This window comes from Mustela lutreola, chromosome 15 (genome assembly GCF_030435805.1).
Source record: "Mustela lutreola isolate mMusLut2 chromosome 15, mMusLut2.pri, whole genome shotgun sequence".
NCBI classification, from domain to species: Eukaryota; Metazoa; Chordata; class Mammalia; order Carnivora; family Mustelidae; genus Mustela; species Mustela lutreola.
Genome location: NC_081304.1, coordinates 38,155,835 through 38,170,347, shown reverse-complemented (window position 1 = coordinate 38,170,347; position 14,513 = coordinate 38,155,835). Strand labels below are relative to the sequence as shown.

Here is a 14,513-nt window from a genome sequence, read left to right as displayed (position 1 = left end):
CATAATTTATAGAGTGCTTTCTTACTTGATTCTCAAAAACAGAACAGTAACAGCACCACATCTTTTTAAGATCAGCATTGTTATCATTACCCTGATTTTAAATATGAGGAAAGTGACTCAGGGGTCCATGGCAAGATCCAGAACTGCTTCTCAAACCTCGAACCCCCACATGTTGGTCCTTCCTATTCCTTGACAGTCTCCAGCAGGAGTTGGGCCGGCGGTGAGGGGCCAACAAGCTCCCATCTGTGTCCAGGACGAGCACATCACTCCGCTGCTGTGGAGGGAGGGCATTACGGGGAGACAGGAGACCCAGTCATGCCATGTGTCGTTGTCCTAGCAACAGCATCCAGGACAGAACTGGGGCAGGGTTCCAGGGATGGAGGACGAGGGCAGCTTGGAACACACCCCAGAGTCAACAAGCGGAATTGCTAGAATTTGGCAGGTTCCTGCACGGATGTGGGGACCAGAGACGTCAGACCTAAGGCCCACGTTGTGTTTGGGAGACTGGGATCAAATTCCCGGAGTGTATAGCGCATGGGGGGGGGGGTGGGAAATAAGGGATCTCCGGGGGCCCTGCACCCTCTTGGGCAGTTGGGGCAGGAACGGCCTTGGCTTTGAGAGTCAGGTGGTCCCGCGTTCAAACCTTAGTCCTGGCCCTGTCGCTCAGTTGACATGGGTAAGTTACTTAAGCATTCCACACCTTGACTGGTGAGATACAAGAACAGGCTCTCAAAAAAGAGAAATTATTTATAGAAAACAGAACAAATCCAAGGAAATGGTAGAATACCTGGCTGGGAGGGTCCATCTGAGCATTAAAACAGGCCAATGCCTGCGGAGTGCTGAGTAGCTTGTAACCCCCGGAGCCCCCGCCTTCCCAGGGCCACACTTCGCTCGCAGCCCTTTGTGCACACTACTAGTAAATCTTCACAACCACATTTCCAGGCAGAAGCCCATTTTATCCTCATTTTATCGATGAGGATGCCAGGGAAGAAAGCCTCTAAAGCTTCACCATGCTTTGCGCTATCAGGCCTACCACCGCCCCCATGCTGGGGCAAAAGAGGCAGTGGTGAAGGGCGAAGAGGGGGTTGGAGCTGACGCCCCCCGTGGGGGTGGGACGCTGGGGTGCCCAGAGGTCCCAGTCCAGCCTCCGCTGACCCCTCCGGGCTCTTGCTTCTGTCTGTCCCCAGCCTCTGGCCGCTCCCACCCAGCCAGCCCCAGCCCCCCGGGGCCGCAGGCCAGCCCCGTGCTGCCGGTCAGCTACCGCCTGTCGCGGACTCGGCTGGCCTTCTTCCTGCGGGACGCGCGGCCCCCGCCGCCTGCGGTCGCCAACGGCTCCCTGCAGCGCTCGGAGCCCTTCGTGGTGTTCCAGACCAAGGAGCTACCTGTCCTCAACGTCTCCCTGGGGCCCTTCAGCACCAGCCAGGTGGTGGCCCGGGAGCTGCTGCAGCCATCCAGCACCCTGGACATCCCTGAGCGCCTGACCGTCAACTGGAAGGTGCGAGCCTTCATTGTCCGCGCCCGCGTGCCCGCCTCGCAGCCGGTGGCCCAGGTGCTGTTCTATGTGGCTGGCCGCGACTGGGACGACTTCGGCGTCACCGAGCGACTGCCCTGTGTCCGCCTGCACGCCTTCCGGGACGCCCGGGAGGTCAAGAGCTCCTGCCGCCTCAGCGGGGGCCTGGCCACCTGCCTGGTGCGCGCCGAGCTGCCCTTGGCCTGGTTCGGACCCCCCGCCCCCGCCGCGCCGCCCACCACCCGCCGCAAGTCTCCGGACGGGCTAGACCCCGAGGCCACGGGGGAGAGTCAGCAGGCCGAACTCTACTACACCCTCCATGCCCCCGACGCGTCGGGCGGCTGCGGGGGCGCACGTCGGGGAGCCGGGCCGGGGACCAGCGCCCGCGCGGAAAGCCCCACCCAGCACCCACTGCTGCGCATCGGGAGCATCAGCCTGTTCCGCCCGCCCCCTAGAAGGGCCCTGCAGGAGCACCGGCTGGACAGCAACCTGATGATCCGCCTGCCGGACCGGCCCCTCAAGCCTGGGGAGGTGCTCAGCATTCTCCTCTACCTGGCCCCCAACTCCTCCTCTCCCTCCAGCCCCAGCGTGGAGCATTTCACACTCAGGTAGGGGGCTGGTGGATTGGGGGTAGGGTCTGCCTTCCCTTCAGAGGTCAAGTGCATAGCTCGCTGCCTTGTAGGGGCGAGCCCCTCCCTGCCTGCCTGGCCAGCATCCTAAGCCCACCTCTTCCGTTTATCGCTTGAGTAACTTCAGGAAGACACCTTATTTACTTGAGTCTTGTGTTTTCACCGGCTTAATGACAGCAAAAATTTCTGCCCGACCTCTGACCTCTGTGGGTCAGGGAAACAGTCAAGGAGAAATGTCAGTTTTCACAAGCGTAGGTATGAAAAATGAGAGAATGGGGTTGGAAGGGCCCATAGATGTTAGCTGGTGCACCTCTCTCATTTTACAGATGAGGAGACCAAGGCCAAAGAGAAGAAATGGAGATCAGAGAGCAGCCCGTTGGCTGGGAGCCAAAAGATGAGCAGTAGTCTGTCCATGTATCAGGACATTTGCCCCATCCTGGAGTTGGGAGAAAAAAATTTCCAGGAGTCCCAGCCTTTTCTACACCCTGAACAGGATACAGTTCACAAACTCAGAGATACTTTAAGTAGGTCGTATCAAGGGCAAAATATCTCCCCTGCTCCAGGTATTATGCATAGGACCCAAAACATTGCCATTGACCTCCAACTTCTTTGAGTTAAATTTTGCCCTCTCTCCTGAGGGTGCCACTTTATAGTTCAGATATTCCTGGGAGGGATAGACCTGATTTATTGATACCTGAATGTGAATATTATTTAAATCAGTCACCACAGATCTTGGGCTGCATTAACAGGAGTAGAACATGTAGAATTCAGGAGGTGGTCACTGTTCTTCTTTAGTCAGTGTTAATCAGAGCACAGCTGAAGTGTTGTATTCCGTATGGGCCACAATGCCCATGTGTTTAGTGTCCAGAGGAGGGTGACTAGACCTAGTTGCAAGGGCTGAACCCTAACTGCAAGGGTTAACTTGAAACTATGGCAAAAAGCAACAAAGAAGACTCAGGGAACACCTGCCCCGCTCCCACTGTCTGAAGAACTGTTACAATTGAAATGAAGGAGAGTTGTTCTCTCTTGCCTGGGCAGAACCCATGACTGTTATACTTCAGCTAAATGTGGGAAAGGGGTTTCTAGTTTTTAGGGGCTTTCTAAGAATGGAATGGGATGTGTGCAATAGTGAGTCTCCTATCACTGAGGTATGCAAGTAGAGGTTTGATAAAAGCTTGGCAGAGAGATATGGTAGAAGCGATTGAAGCCTCCACGGAGGGTTGGAGGTTTCAGCTATATGATACCAGATTCCCCAGGTTCATCTCCAGCATTGAGTCCAGGATAATTTACTGGGGAGAATTACTCACCTGCTGCCCCTACTCCTAGCCCCATCCTGAGGTTGGGGGGCAGGATTGGCCAGACAGGCAGTCACTGGGCCCTAGGCTGACTGTCTCCCTCTCTTTTTTCCACATTGCCCCAGGGTGAAGGCCAAGAAGGGTGTGACCCTTCTGGGCACCAAGTCACGGAGCGGCCAGTGGCACGTGACCTCGGAGCTGCTGACTGGAGCAAAGCACTCAACAGCCACTGTGGATGTGGCCTGGGCCCAGGGCACGCCGCTTCCCCCCTGGTAAGCACCCTTGCCCACCTCCTTGCCGGACGGCACTGAGAAGGGGTGGGGGGGGGACCCATGATGGAGGAAGCCAGGCTGGCAGGAGGGCCGGTGCTCTGGTGCTGGGTACTTTAGATCCAGGCTGGGGCACCTGGGGTGGCCGGAGAAGGCTTGAAGGCCCCAGCAAGCAGGCTGCCAAGGAGGGCTGGGGGGCCCACAAGGGATTTCAGAGCTTCCGGGCTGTTCGCAGCCCTTCCTCCCGGGCTCTACTTCCCGCCCTGACCCTGCAGGGAAGGCCAGGGGCCGCTGGAGATCCTGCAGCTGGACTTTGAGATGGAGAACTTCACCAGCCAGTCGGTCAAGAGGAGAATCATGTGGCACGTCGACTACCGTGGCCACAGCGCCCTGCCTGACCTGGAGCGGGCAGTCACCGAGCTGACAGTCATCCAGCGGGATGTGCAGGCCATCCTGCCCCTGGCCATGGTGAGCAGGGCGGCGGCCGGGTCCATGGGCACATGTGTCTGTCATGGGTGCCTGTGCGTGACCAACATGTGCCCGGCTGAGCATGCATATGGATCAGTGCTTGTGTACGCGGGGGCCTGAGCCCAAGTGTGTGACTATCTCCTGCACCCAGGCGTGCCTGTGAGTGGAGGGGTGTGTGCGTGTGCATGCACACTCACTGGAAGCAGGTGGCACTCTGTGCCTGGTACTGGAGTAGGACTGCAGATACGCAGGGAGCCAGAGGTGGGAAAAGTCACCCATAGAGAGGCCACTCAGGAGAGGCTTCCTGGAGGAGGGGGTCGTGCAGTTGAGCCTTGAAGGACAGGTGGAAGGAAGGGCTCATACAATCAGAGATGGTGAGGAGGGTGCTGTAGGCAGGGATCCCGTGGGCAAAGGTGTGGGGATGGGAATGGGAGTAGTCTGTCCTAATATACAGTGCATGTGGGAAGGGTGCCATGAGGTGGTGAGGCTGGAGTGATTGTCTCCAAACAGCCCAGGGCACCTGCAATGGCCAGAGGGACACTGGGCCAGCCCAGGGGCACCTGGAATGGCCAGGCAGATGTGTTGAATGTGACTCTGAGAGGCATATAAGTTTTCAAAGAGAAGGTGGTTGGGGCACTGGGGAAGGGCTATTTCATGGCAGCGGAGGGAGGTAGACCAGAAGGCTACAGCAGGAGACCAAGCGAGCAGAGCATCTGAGAAGATGAGTGAGACTGGACAGCTGTACCTCTGTGCATATGTGTGCAGGTGTCCCCAGGGAAAGGCTGTGCAACCAAGGGGTAGGGTAGTCAGGAGCCTGGGCTTGGCTGGTGTGTCCTGGGAGAGTGGAGGAACACAAGCGCCCCTCGCTCAGCAGGGCCCCACCCTCCCTGCAGGACACCGAAATCATCAACACGGCTATCCTGACGGGCAGGACAGTGGCCATCCCGGTCAAGGTCATCGCCATCGAGGTGACTGGTCTCGTCCTAGATGTCTCTGCCCTAGTGGAATGTGAATCTGACAATGAGGACATCATCAAGGTGGGTTTCCTGGAGATGGGGGCCCACTGGGAAAAGGGCCTCAGACCTTCATGGGAAGCAGAAACCCAAGCCAGAGGGGAATTCACATCCCAAACAGCTCCCCGTGGCAGGCAAGAGGAGGAGAAACTGGGGGGTGGGGGGATGGCAGGAATGGCTTCAGGCATCCGTGGCTAGTGGGGTGAAGAAAAGCCCCGGGTACTGCTGGTCCTGGTGGGCTTCCTGCAGGAATATGAAATCTGGCAGGCAGAGGGGAGCAGGCAGACAGCCTGAGCCCAATCTAACACATCAAGTGATGACTGAACCCCTGCCCGGACAGACACTGGGCAAAGCAACAAGGGTGGGAAGGGGGCCTCTCGAGGACGCGCCCTGAACCCGGTGCTGGTGCCCGAATGGAGGAGATTCAGCTCAGAGATGAAGCCCCAGAAGCATGTGAGTTAAGGTTATGTAAGGAAGGACCTGCTCAGGGCACACACACCCCCAAATCCTCCAACTCCTACAGGCCCCTCCCACAGCTCTCTCCCCAGAGACCCACTCTGGGCCCCAGGTCCTCACAGCCCAACAAACAGGACAGCCATCTGACTCAAGGGACCCACCTAGTTTGCCACCTCCCCAGGAGGGCCTCCAGATTTACCCCTTTCGACAGCAGTCACAGGCAGTGGGACAGGCAATGACACAGGAGAGTGGCAGTCCTGGTGCCGGTGTGGTGGGTGAGCTGTTCATCGGGCCAGCCTCCAGCAGGTGCCCAAATCAGATGATCAGGAAAGGGAATCTGTTCCCTGAGCCTGTAAATAGCTCAGGCTGAAGGAGAGCAGGAGGAGTGGGCCGTGGGTGTCCTTCTCCCTCTGGCTAACTGGGGTGGGAATGTGTATGCTCTGTCTCTCCACACTCTTCCCCAGATCCCCCCAGGTCTGGGGAGCTAGAGCCTCACCTCATCCCTCCCGCATCCAGGAAGAATGACCCCTCACCCCGAATGAGCAGGAGCAGATGGCTTGGTGCCTGGGCTTGCCCAGGCCCGTGGAACTTTCCAGGGCTGGCAGGCTGGGACAGGAGAAAAACGGACCTGCTTGCAAAGGCCCTCATCCTGCCTCTGCCCCCCAGGCTCCGCCACCCTGGCTGCAGAGTGGACGAGAACAAAGTCTTGACTGCTTAGATACCAAAGGGAATTCACAAAGACTCGAAATGGAATTTGTTTCCACTCTCGATGGAATGCACTCGGGTTCTGTATGAAGTTTGCCAGCACTCAGAGTGAAATTTGCCAACCTTCAGAGGGAGTTCGCTGCCTCCTGAAGTGGGAAATGAGCATTTCTGGCGGGGCTGCTGTCCCACGCCCTACCACCCCCACCTGAGATGATTATGGGAGCTAGCAGGAGTTTGTGAACAGCCAGGGGCTCATGAGAGATGAGCCAGAGTCCTGGCACCCTCCCTGGCCCCCAGCAGAGTCTTCAGAATGTCACGAGCCCACCAGCTGCATGATCAGATCCTCCCCAAATGCGAGGATGTGCACCCATGGGTGTGTACCAGCAGGAACACCTCAACGCATTGCACATGAGATTTACTCCAGAGTGTGCCAGGTACCTACTGGGCACACTTGACGTATACACCCACCCGGATCTGTCCTGCAGACTGGCACCGGTGTCCCCTGAGATGTATTTGGCAGGCACGTGCCCACCCAAGGAACCTCTAGGAATGCAAGCTGGGGTCTTGGTAGGCATGCATTCGTACAAGCTGCAGCCACTGGTGGCAGCCAGCCACCTGTCTGTCCTGATTTTTTCCTCTCTCCATCCCCTACCTCCACCCCTGGCTAGAACAGTCCCTGCCTCAGAAATTAACCAGCTGCTTATTTTCCGGTGGTCGCAGGGCCAGGGGGGGCGGGGGGAATCATGAGTTCAGGACACATCCCTCTCTACCGTGGAGTACGCCACCAAAAGACACCCATGCCAGGGCACAAGAAGTCATGTTGGGAAGGGGAGCCAGCTTGGGGGGCCCTCAGCCTTAAGGCTCCTCTGAGGTGTGGTCTGCGCCTTCAGAAGCAGCCTCCTATAAAGGCAGGTGCACGGTCACCCCTTGCCAGGGAGCAAAAACGTCCCATAGTAGCCACTGAGAGATGATGATCTGTGAAGAAATAATGGGAACAGGGACCCTCAAAGCTAACACCTCCCTCTTTCCCCCTCGCCAGGTATCCAGCAGCTGCGACTATGTGTTTGTGAGTGGAAAGGAGTCGCGCGGGTCCATGAACGCCAGGGTCACCTTCCGCTATGACATCCTCAATGCCCCTCTGGAAATGACCGTCTGGGTCCCCAAGCTGCCCCTGCACATCGAGCTCTCGGATGCACGCCTCAGCCAAGTGAAGGGCTGGAGGGTGCCTATTCTCCCCGACCGGAGGTACAGCCCTTCCACACACTGGATGCTCGGGATACTCACAGATGGACACGTCCGTGGTATGGGGTCTGGTCCATGTATGTGTATAAGGCCCCGGGTGTACACAGGCTGCTGGTCGGTTGGGCAGTCAACAAACATTTACTGAGCAGCTACTGTGTGCCTGCCACTGATGGATGCTTGAGACATGGGGTGAGTGTGACCAGTGCCTGACCCAGCCATGGTCTGGGTCCAGCAGGGAGGCTGTCCTGTACATGCCACAGGACATGGTGGACCCAGGAAGCCCTCTGTGTGGGGAATCAAGGGGCACAGAGGAGAGAACTACCTCTTCCTCTAGGATAAGTCAAGGCAGGCTTCCTGGAAGAGGTGACTCTTGGCTAAGTTTTAAAGAATGAGTGGAAAGGAGTTGGCTGGAAAGACAGGGTGAGAGAGCAGCCAGGCCAAAGACAAAACCTGTATGTGGGTGCCTCAGCCTGTGAACGCCAAGGGCACCCTCGTGTGTACCAACCCAGCCATGCAGTGACTCACACCAGGATCCCTCGCTGGGGGGCACCTCATGCACCTGAGTGTGCATCTCAGGGGCATGTACTCCATTCACTCCTCACTGCTGCTGGAGGGAAGAGCCAGCAGGGCAGAGGGAGGAAGAGGGGTGGGCAGCGAAGTGGGGAGGGGCTGGGCTGGGGGAGAAGTGGTGGTCAAGGAAGAGCTGGGCTCAGTTCAATTACACAGAGATCAAGGAAGAGCCAGGCCATGTGGATCAGAGCCTCTCACACTTGAACGTGCACGTGGTAGCCCAAGGAGCCAGTTAAAGTGCCGATTCTGACCCAGTGGGTTTGGGAGGGGGTCTGTGATTCTGCCCTGGGACCAGCTCCCGGGCCAGCTTTGAGTTCACGAGGGTGTAGTGCACTGTGAAGTGAGATAGGCTGGGTTTAAATCCTGGTTGCCGTTTCCTAGCTGGGCAACCTTGGACTACTTAACACATCCTCTCTGTGCGCCCCATTTCTTCGTCTGCAAAATGGACACGTTAGCATGTACCTCAGCATGGTGGTGAGGATGGGTCAGGCCAGGTGAGAGAGCCCTCTGTGGATGGATATTCTGGCTTCTTTTCCACAGCAGTAGCAAAACGCTAACCATGTCCTTGGCTCGCTCTCTCCAGAGCCTGCTCTCTGGACCACGAATCTCCTGGTTTTCGTATCTTCGGCAACCTGGATAGGCTGAATGTCCCGATTCATCCAGTCCTGCCTCCCTTTTGCTTACTGGTGCTTGGCTCAGTTTACCTCTCTCCTCTTGGGTTTTCCTATAAGCAGCAGGAGGAACCAGGCCACACATTCCACACGCTGCTTGGAAATCTCAGCCAAATCTCCAAGTTCATCCCTTCCAAGTTCTGTTCGCACCCAGCTGTAAGGGCACCCCCGGCCGAGCAGTCTGGCACTCTGAGCGAGGAGTGCCTTCGCCCCAGTTGAGAGCGGAGAACAGGGCCAGGCGTGTGCTCAGTGCTGAGAAAGAGACCGCGCTTGTCAGGGTTCGACGCCGCTGATTTCCAGGCTTGGGTGAAGACCCGCAGAGGCCAAGGGTGCCAAGGGAGGGGCAGGAAGTTGCCTTTCTGGGAGAGAAAAGGCTGGGGACACCTGGCTCCCAGCTGGTCAGAGACAGAAGGAGTGGGGCGGAGCCCGCAGCCCGCAAGGGTGAGGGAGTGACTTGTTCAGGTCGGAGGCCGATGAAGAGCCCTGACCCCCGGCCTCCCCACTCCAGGTCGGCCCGGGAGAGTGAGGACGAGGAGGAGGAGGAGGAGGAGCGGCGGCCGAGCGCTAGCCGCGGCTGCACCTTGCAGTATCAACATGCGACTCTGCAGGTCTTCACGCAGTTCCACACAACATCGTCCGAGGGCGCCGACCAGGTGGTCCCCATGCTGGGCCCAGACTGGCTGGTAGAGGTCACTGACCTGGTCAGCGACTTCATGCGGGTGGGGGACCCCCGAGTGGCACGCATGGTGGACAGCAGCACGCTGGCGGGCCTGGAGCCGGGCACCACCCCCTTCAAGGTAGGCACAGGGGCACCGTGCGGGCAGAGAACACAGACGTCCCAGGAGGGACAGGGATTCTGTCCCTGGGATCAACCCCGGCAGGCACCCAAAACACACTCGCTGCCCCGCGCCGTGCTCCCCCCACCTCCTGAAACCCCACTGTCAGAGGTTAAGATCCTCTCACTTCTCCTTGGAGGACAATCTCCCTGCAAGACCCGGCGACCTTTACCAACCCCGTATGGCTCGGTGTGGTCCTTGAGAGCAGGTTTGGGTGAGGAGAGGGGGCTCAGGAAAGGGAATTTGGGGACGTAGGAACTCAAGTCTGACCCTCCTCCTCTATAGCTGGGTGCCTGGGTAGAAATCTACCCTCTAAAATATGGTGAATAGTGTGACCCACCGGCTACAAGCCGCCTCCATATGCATTTATCTGTAAAGCGGCTGATTCATCAATGAAACATTGGGAGCTCTCTTGTTTTCGAAGATCTAGACTTCTGGTTTTACAGACAATGAATCTGGCAACCCTGGGCCTGCATTCCTACCTGGCACTAACTGGATGGAGTCAATACTGCATGAGCACAAGTTCTGTTTGCCACAGTCCCCACCACTCCCTTTTGTCTCCCCAAGATCAATCGCTATTTATCAGTGTGAGGGGCTATTTTTTGCCCTAGAATCTGCCCACCTTTCATCTGTGTTCCTGCCTGGCTCCTGCAAGCCCCTGAACCTCACTTGGCCTCTGGACCCTGGTTCCCAGCTGTAGCCCTAAAGCAGGGCCCAAGAGTCCAGCCTCCCAGCCTGCCCTCCCACCCCCACCCCACGCTCTGGCCCTCTCTTCTAGCAACACTGGGATTCCTGTGGCTGGGAATCTTGGGGATGCTGCTTTCCTGGCCTTGGCCCACCCCTGTTCCACTCTGTCTCAGGTGGTGTCCCCACTGACGGAGTCTGTGCTTGGGGAGACGCTGCTAACAGTGACGGAGGAGAAGGTCAGCATCACACAGCTGCAGGCCCAGGTGGTAGCCAGCCTCGCCCTCTCCCTGCGGCCCAGCCCAGGGAGCAGTCACACCATCCTGGCCACCACGGCTGCCCAGCAGACCCTCAGCTTCCTCAAGCAGGTAACCGGGTGCCCAGCCTGCTGGCCAGGGGGCTTGCAGTGTGAAAGGATGAAGGCAATTCTAGTTTGTCCTTGTGCCATGAGTCCCCCAAATTCAGGCTTTAATGGAAGATCTGTCCACTATTGATGCCCAGCACACCTGGCCCACCCCATTCTCCTGCCCATCTGCACAGGGAGTCCAGCCAAGATCTCGCTTCTGGCACCTGCCACCCCGAGATGTTCCCACTGAGGGCTCCCCCTCCCGGATTCTCACACAGCCCATCACCTCTGCCTCCACCCCTAGGAATTACCCTCACCCATCTCTGGAGCCCCAGCTGCAGCCCCCCAACAGATGCACCGGGGCGCAGGACAGAGGCAGAAAGGTGACAGGCAGGAGCACAGGGAGCAAGAAGGCAGGTGTCGAGCACTGAGCCAGGAGTCCCCCTGCCCCTAACTTGCTCCGTGACCCCAGGCCAATCCCTTCTCTCAGGGCCTTGCTTCCTCATCCATAGGGAAGGCAATTCTCAGAATGTTTTAACAGAGGAGAAGGTTGGGAGGAGAAGAGGAGAAGGTCTCCACACGTCTAATGGGAATGATCCCAAAGTCAGGCATGGCATGGAGATATGGGGTTACTCCTGCAACAAAGGGGGCTCAAGGTCGACCCAAGGCAGAACATACATTCAGGTTATCAAGGGGAGAAGGACAACTGGACAAGGAAATGCTTAGAGCAGTAGCATGCCCCTTACCTGCCCACAACCTCCAGAGGAGGACTTCTTGCTCCCACAGTTCTTCCTAAGCCCTGCCACCTGCCAGGAGCAGTTCCAGGGCTGGGAATACAGCTGGGACCCACAGTACCACAGTCCCTGTCCTCAGAGAGCTCAGCATCTGCCCAGCACCTAGCAGGGAAGCCAGCCAGGACTAGCTCTCTGACTCCCGTTCCCTTCTTTCTCCTCCAGGAAGCCCTTCTAAGCCTGTGGCTTTCCTACAGTGATGGCACCACCGCCCCCCTCTCCCTCTACAGCCCCCGGGACTACGGGCTGCTGGTGAGCAGCCTGGACGAGCGGGTGGCTACGGTGACCCAGGACCGGGCCTTCCCGCTGGTGGTGGCGGAGGCCGAGGGCGCCGGGGATCTGCTGCGCGCAGAGCTCACCATTGCCGAGAGCTGCCAGAAAACCAAACGCAAGAGTGTGCTGGCCACGACCCCCGTGGGTCTGCGGGTGCACTTTGGGCGGGACGAGGAGGACCCCACTTACGACTACCCGGGCCCCAGCCAGCCAGGCCCCGGTGGGGGCGAGGACGAGGCCCGGGGAGCCGGCCCCCCGGGCACAGCGATACCAGCAGCGGAGGCCCCAGGCCCAGGCACTGCCAGCGCTGTGCCGCCCACGGAAGACTTCTTGCCGCTGCCCACCGGCTTCCTGCAGATGCCGCGCGGGCTGACGGACCTGGAGATCGGCATGTACGCACTGCTGGGCGTCTTCTGCCTCGCCATCCTCGTCTTCCTCATCAACTGCATCGTCTTTGTGCTGCGCTACCGACACAAGCGCATCCCGCCCGAGGGCCAGACCAGCATGGACCACTCTCACCACTGGGTGTTCCTGGGCAACGGGCAGCCCCTGCGGGTGCAGGGGGAGCTATCTCCGCCCGCGGGCAACCCGCTGGAGACCGTGCCTGCCTGCTGCCACGGCGACCACCACAGCAGTGGCAGCTCGCAGACCAGCGTGCAGAGCCAGGTGCACGGGCGGGGCGACGGCTCCTCGGGCGGCTCGGCCCGCGACCAGGCCGAGGACCCTGCCAGCTCGCCCACCTCCAAGCGCAAGCGGGTCAAGTTTACCACCTTCACCACGCTGCCCACAGAGGAGCTGGCCTATGACTCGGTGCCCGCCGGCGAGGAGGACGAGGAGGACGAAGAGGACCTGGGTTGGGGCTGCCCGGATGTGGCGGGCACCACGCGGCCCACGGCACCCCCAGACCTGCACAACTACATGCGCAGAATCAAAGAGATCGCGTAGAGGCGCCGTCCCCCGGGGTGGGGGGGCTCTGTGGGGAACGTGGCTGGGACCCCCGCTCACACTGACGCAGGCCGGCCGACGTGGATTTTGTACTCCCTGCCCCTGCAGCTTTGCTCCGTGCTGGGTGGCCGCCTACCCTACGGGGTCCGTCCGGCCACCTCACCCCGTACCCAATTCTGCCACTCAAGGTGGAGGGCTCCCTCCTCAGGAGCTTCGAGGAGGAAAGCAATCCCAGGCCATGTTCCACTCTTTGCAGACCTCCTCCTGTCGTAGACAACCCCCTGCCCCAAAAGTGAGGTATGGAGGCCAAGCTTGGGGTGAGGTGGGCCACACTGTGCCCCTGCCCCCCGTGTCCCCTGTCTTCCCCCTGTGTTGGGGGGGGACTTTGGGGGGTCTTGTGTCACAAGCTGCACAAAGACTTTTCTCAAACCACTATTCAGGGATTTCTGTCCTGCAGGGTGGGGAGGCGGCGGCGGCCTGCCCTGCCAAGGATCTTGCTGTGGACAAACTATCGGTGGTGGCGGGGGGTGGACACTGGTAGCATCTGCTGGCTTCTGGGTGCCCCTGGTCCCTTCCCAGGACCCGGGAGCTGACCCTACAGAGGGGTCTTGGGCCAAGCCAGGCACCTTCCTGAGATCTCAGGACTCCTTCCTCTGTCTAAACTGGCTGTGGGCAGGGGCCTCAGTGGGGAGGAGCCCTGGGTCTGCCCCTTGCAAACCATACCCCAGCACTGTGGTCTGGGCAGCCCAGGGACGCCGGGTCCCCCTGCTGAGCCCACAGCGAGGTCAACACTGCGCCTTAGCCCCACCCCTCCTGCTCTGCTGACCATGCCTTCCTCTCCGCAGGGGCAGCCAGCCACCCTACCCCCAGGAAGCAGAATCTGGTGGGAGGGGGAGAGGGTACCAGGGGACATGCTGTGAAGGACCTTGGGACAGGCCAAGGCAGCAGGGAGCCAAGCGTCTCCCCACCCCTCCCAGCCCACAGCCGCTTCTCTCTTGGGTTCTACCCACCACTGTGTCTGATTTTCTTAAATAAATGGGGGTGACCAGACTGGATCGGAGCAGCAGCTCCTGGAGAAGAGAAAAGTGCATAGTGCCTGGCTCTGTGTCTTGCCCTGGTGCATGCGTGCACACGCACATGCACACGCACACTGTGGACACACTAAATGGCCTGAGATCAAAACACGGCTGAGCCGGGCCACAGGCCTGCTGCTGCTCCGACATTCACATCCCTTCGGACCCTGGGGCTGAGGACGTGCTGACCCAGAAAGTTCCCCTACAAAGAGGTACCTCCTCTAGGAGTTGCCCTCATTGATTCGGGAAGGTGGGGCAAGCCTCAGGGCTTCCAGAGAAAAGGCTGGGGTGGGGTGGGGAGTTGAAAAAAGATTGGTATCTGGATTCCTTTCCCCCTTCAGTCCCCCCACCCCCAGCAGGTCCCTGCCTGTCACTGTCACACTCAGGGAGGCTTCCCTTCTCCATGGAGGAAAGCCCGTGGGGGGAGGGGGTCTCTATGGCAGAGAGCCAGGCAGGAGAGAGCAAACGCGGCTGGGTGGGCCTCTCCCTCTCAGGAGGACTAGCAAGGGCTAGTGCACAGTCCCTGGGCACATCTGGTCTGTGTGTTTGCACAGGGCCTCCACAGCCCTGGGTTGCCACTCCCCAGAACAGGCAGCAGCCTTGGGGTGGGTGGAGATGGGGGTGGAGACAGGAGGCCTGGCCAGAGGCAAGAGCCCGACAGGATGCCAGGCCAGCCTCCAGAGGCCCAGCCAGGGGGCTACAGCCACCGAAATCTGTGCCTTGAGGTACCAGGGACA

General features: G+C 59.3%; 1 protein-coding gene across 1 annotated transcript in view; it reads left to right on the top strand.

Annotated features, from left to right (window-relative positions):
• TMEM132E (transmembrane protein 132E) overlaps positions 1–13,753 on the top strand; it is a 53,280-nt gene extending 39,527 nt beyond the window's left edge. The window contains exons 2-9 of the mRNA XM_059149120.1: positions 1,188–2,118; positions 3,560–3,706; positions 3,979–4,171; positions 5,065–5,208; positions 7,385–7,590; positions 9,337–9,625; positions 10,525–10,716; positions 11,651–13,753. Of these exons, the coding sequence (XP_059005103.1) occupies positions 1,188–2,118; positions 3,560–3,706; positions 3,979–4,171; positions 5,065–5,208; positions 7,385–7,590; positions 9,337–9,625; positions 10,525–10,716; positions 11,651–12,703 (3,155 nt within the window). The 3' untranslated portion in view covers positions 12,704–13,753. The remainder of the gene's footprint in view (positions 1–1,187; positions 2,119–3,559; positions 3,707–3,978; positions 4,172–5,064; positions 5,209–7,384; positions 7,591–9,336; positions 9,626–10,524; positions 10,717–11,650) is intronic.
• Positions 13,754–14,513: the final 760 nt, after the last annotated feature.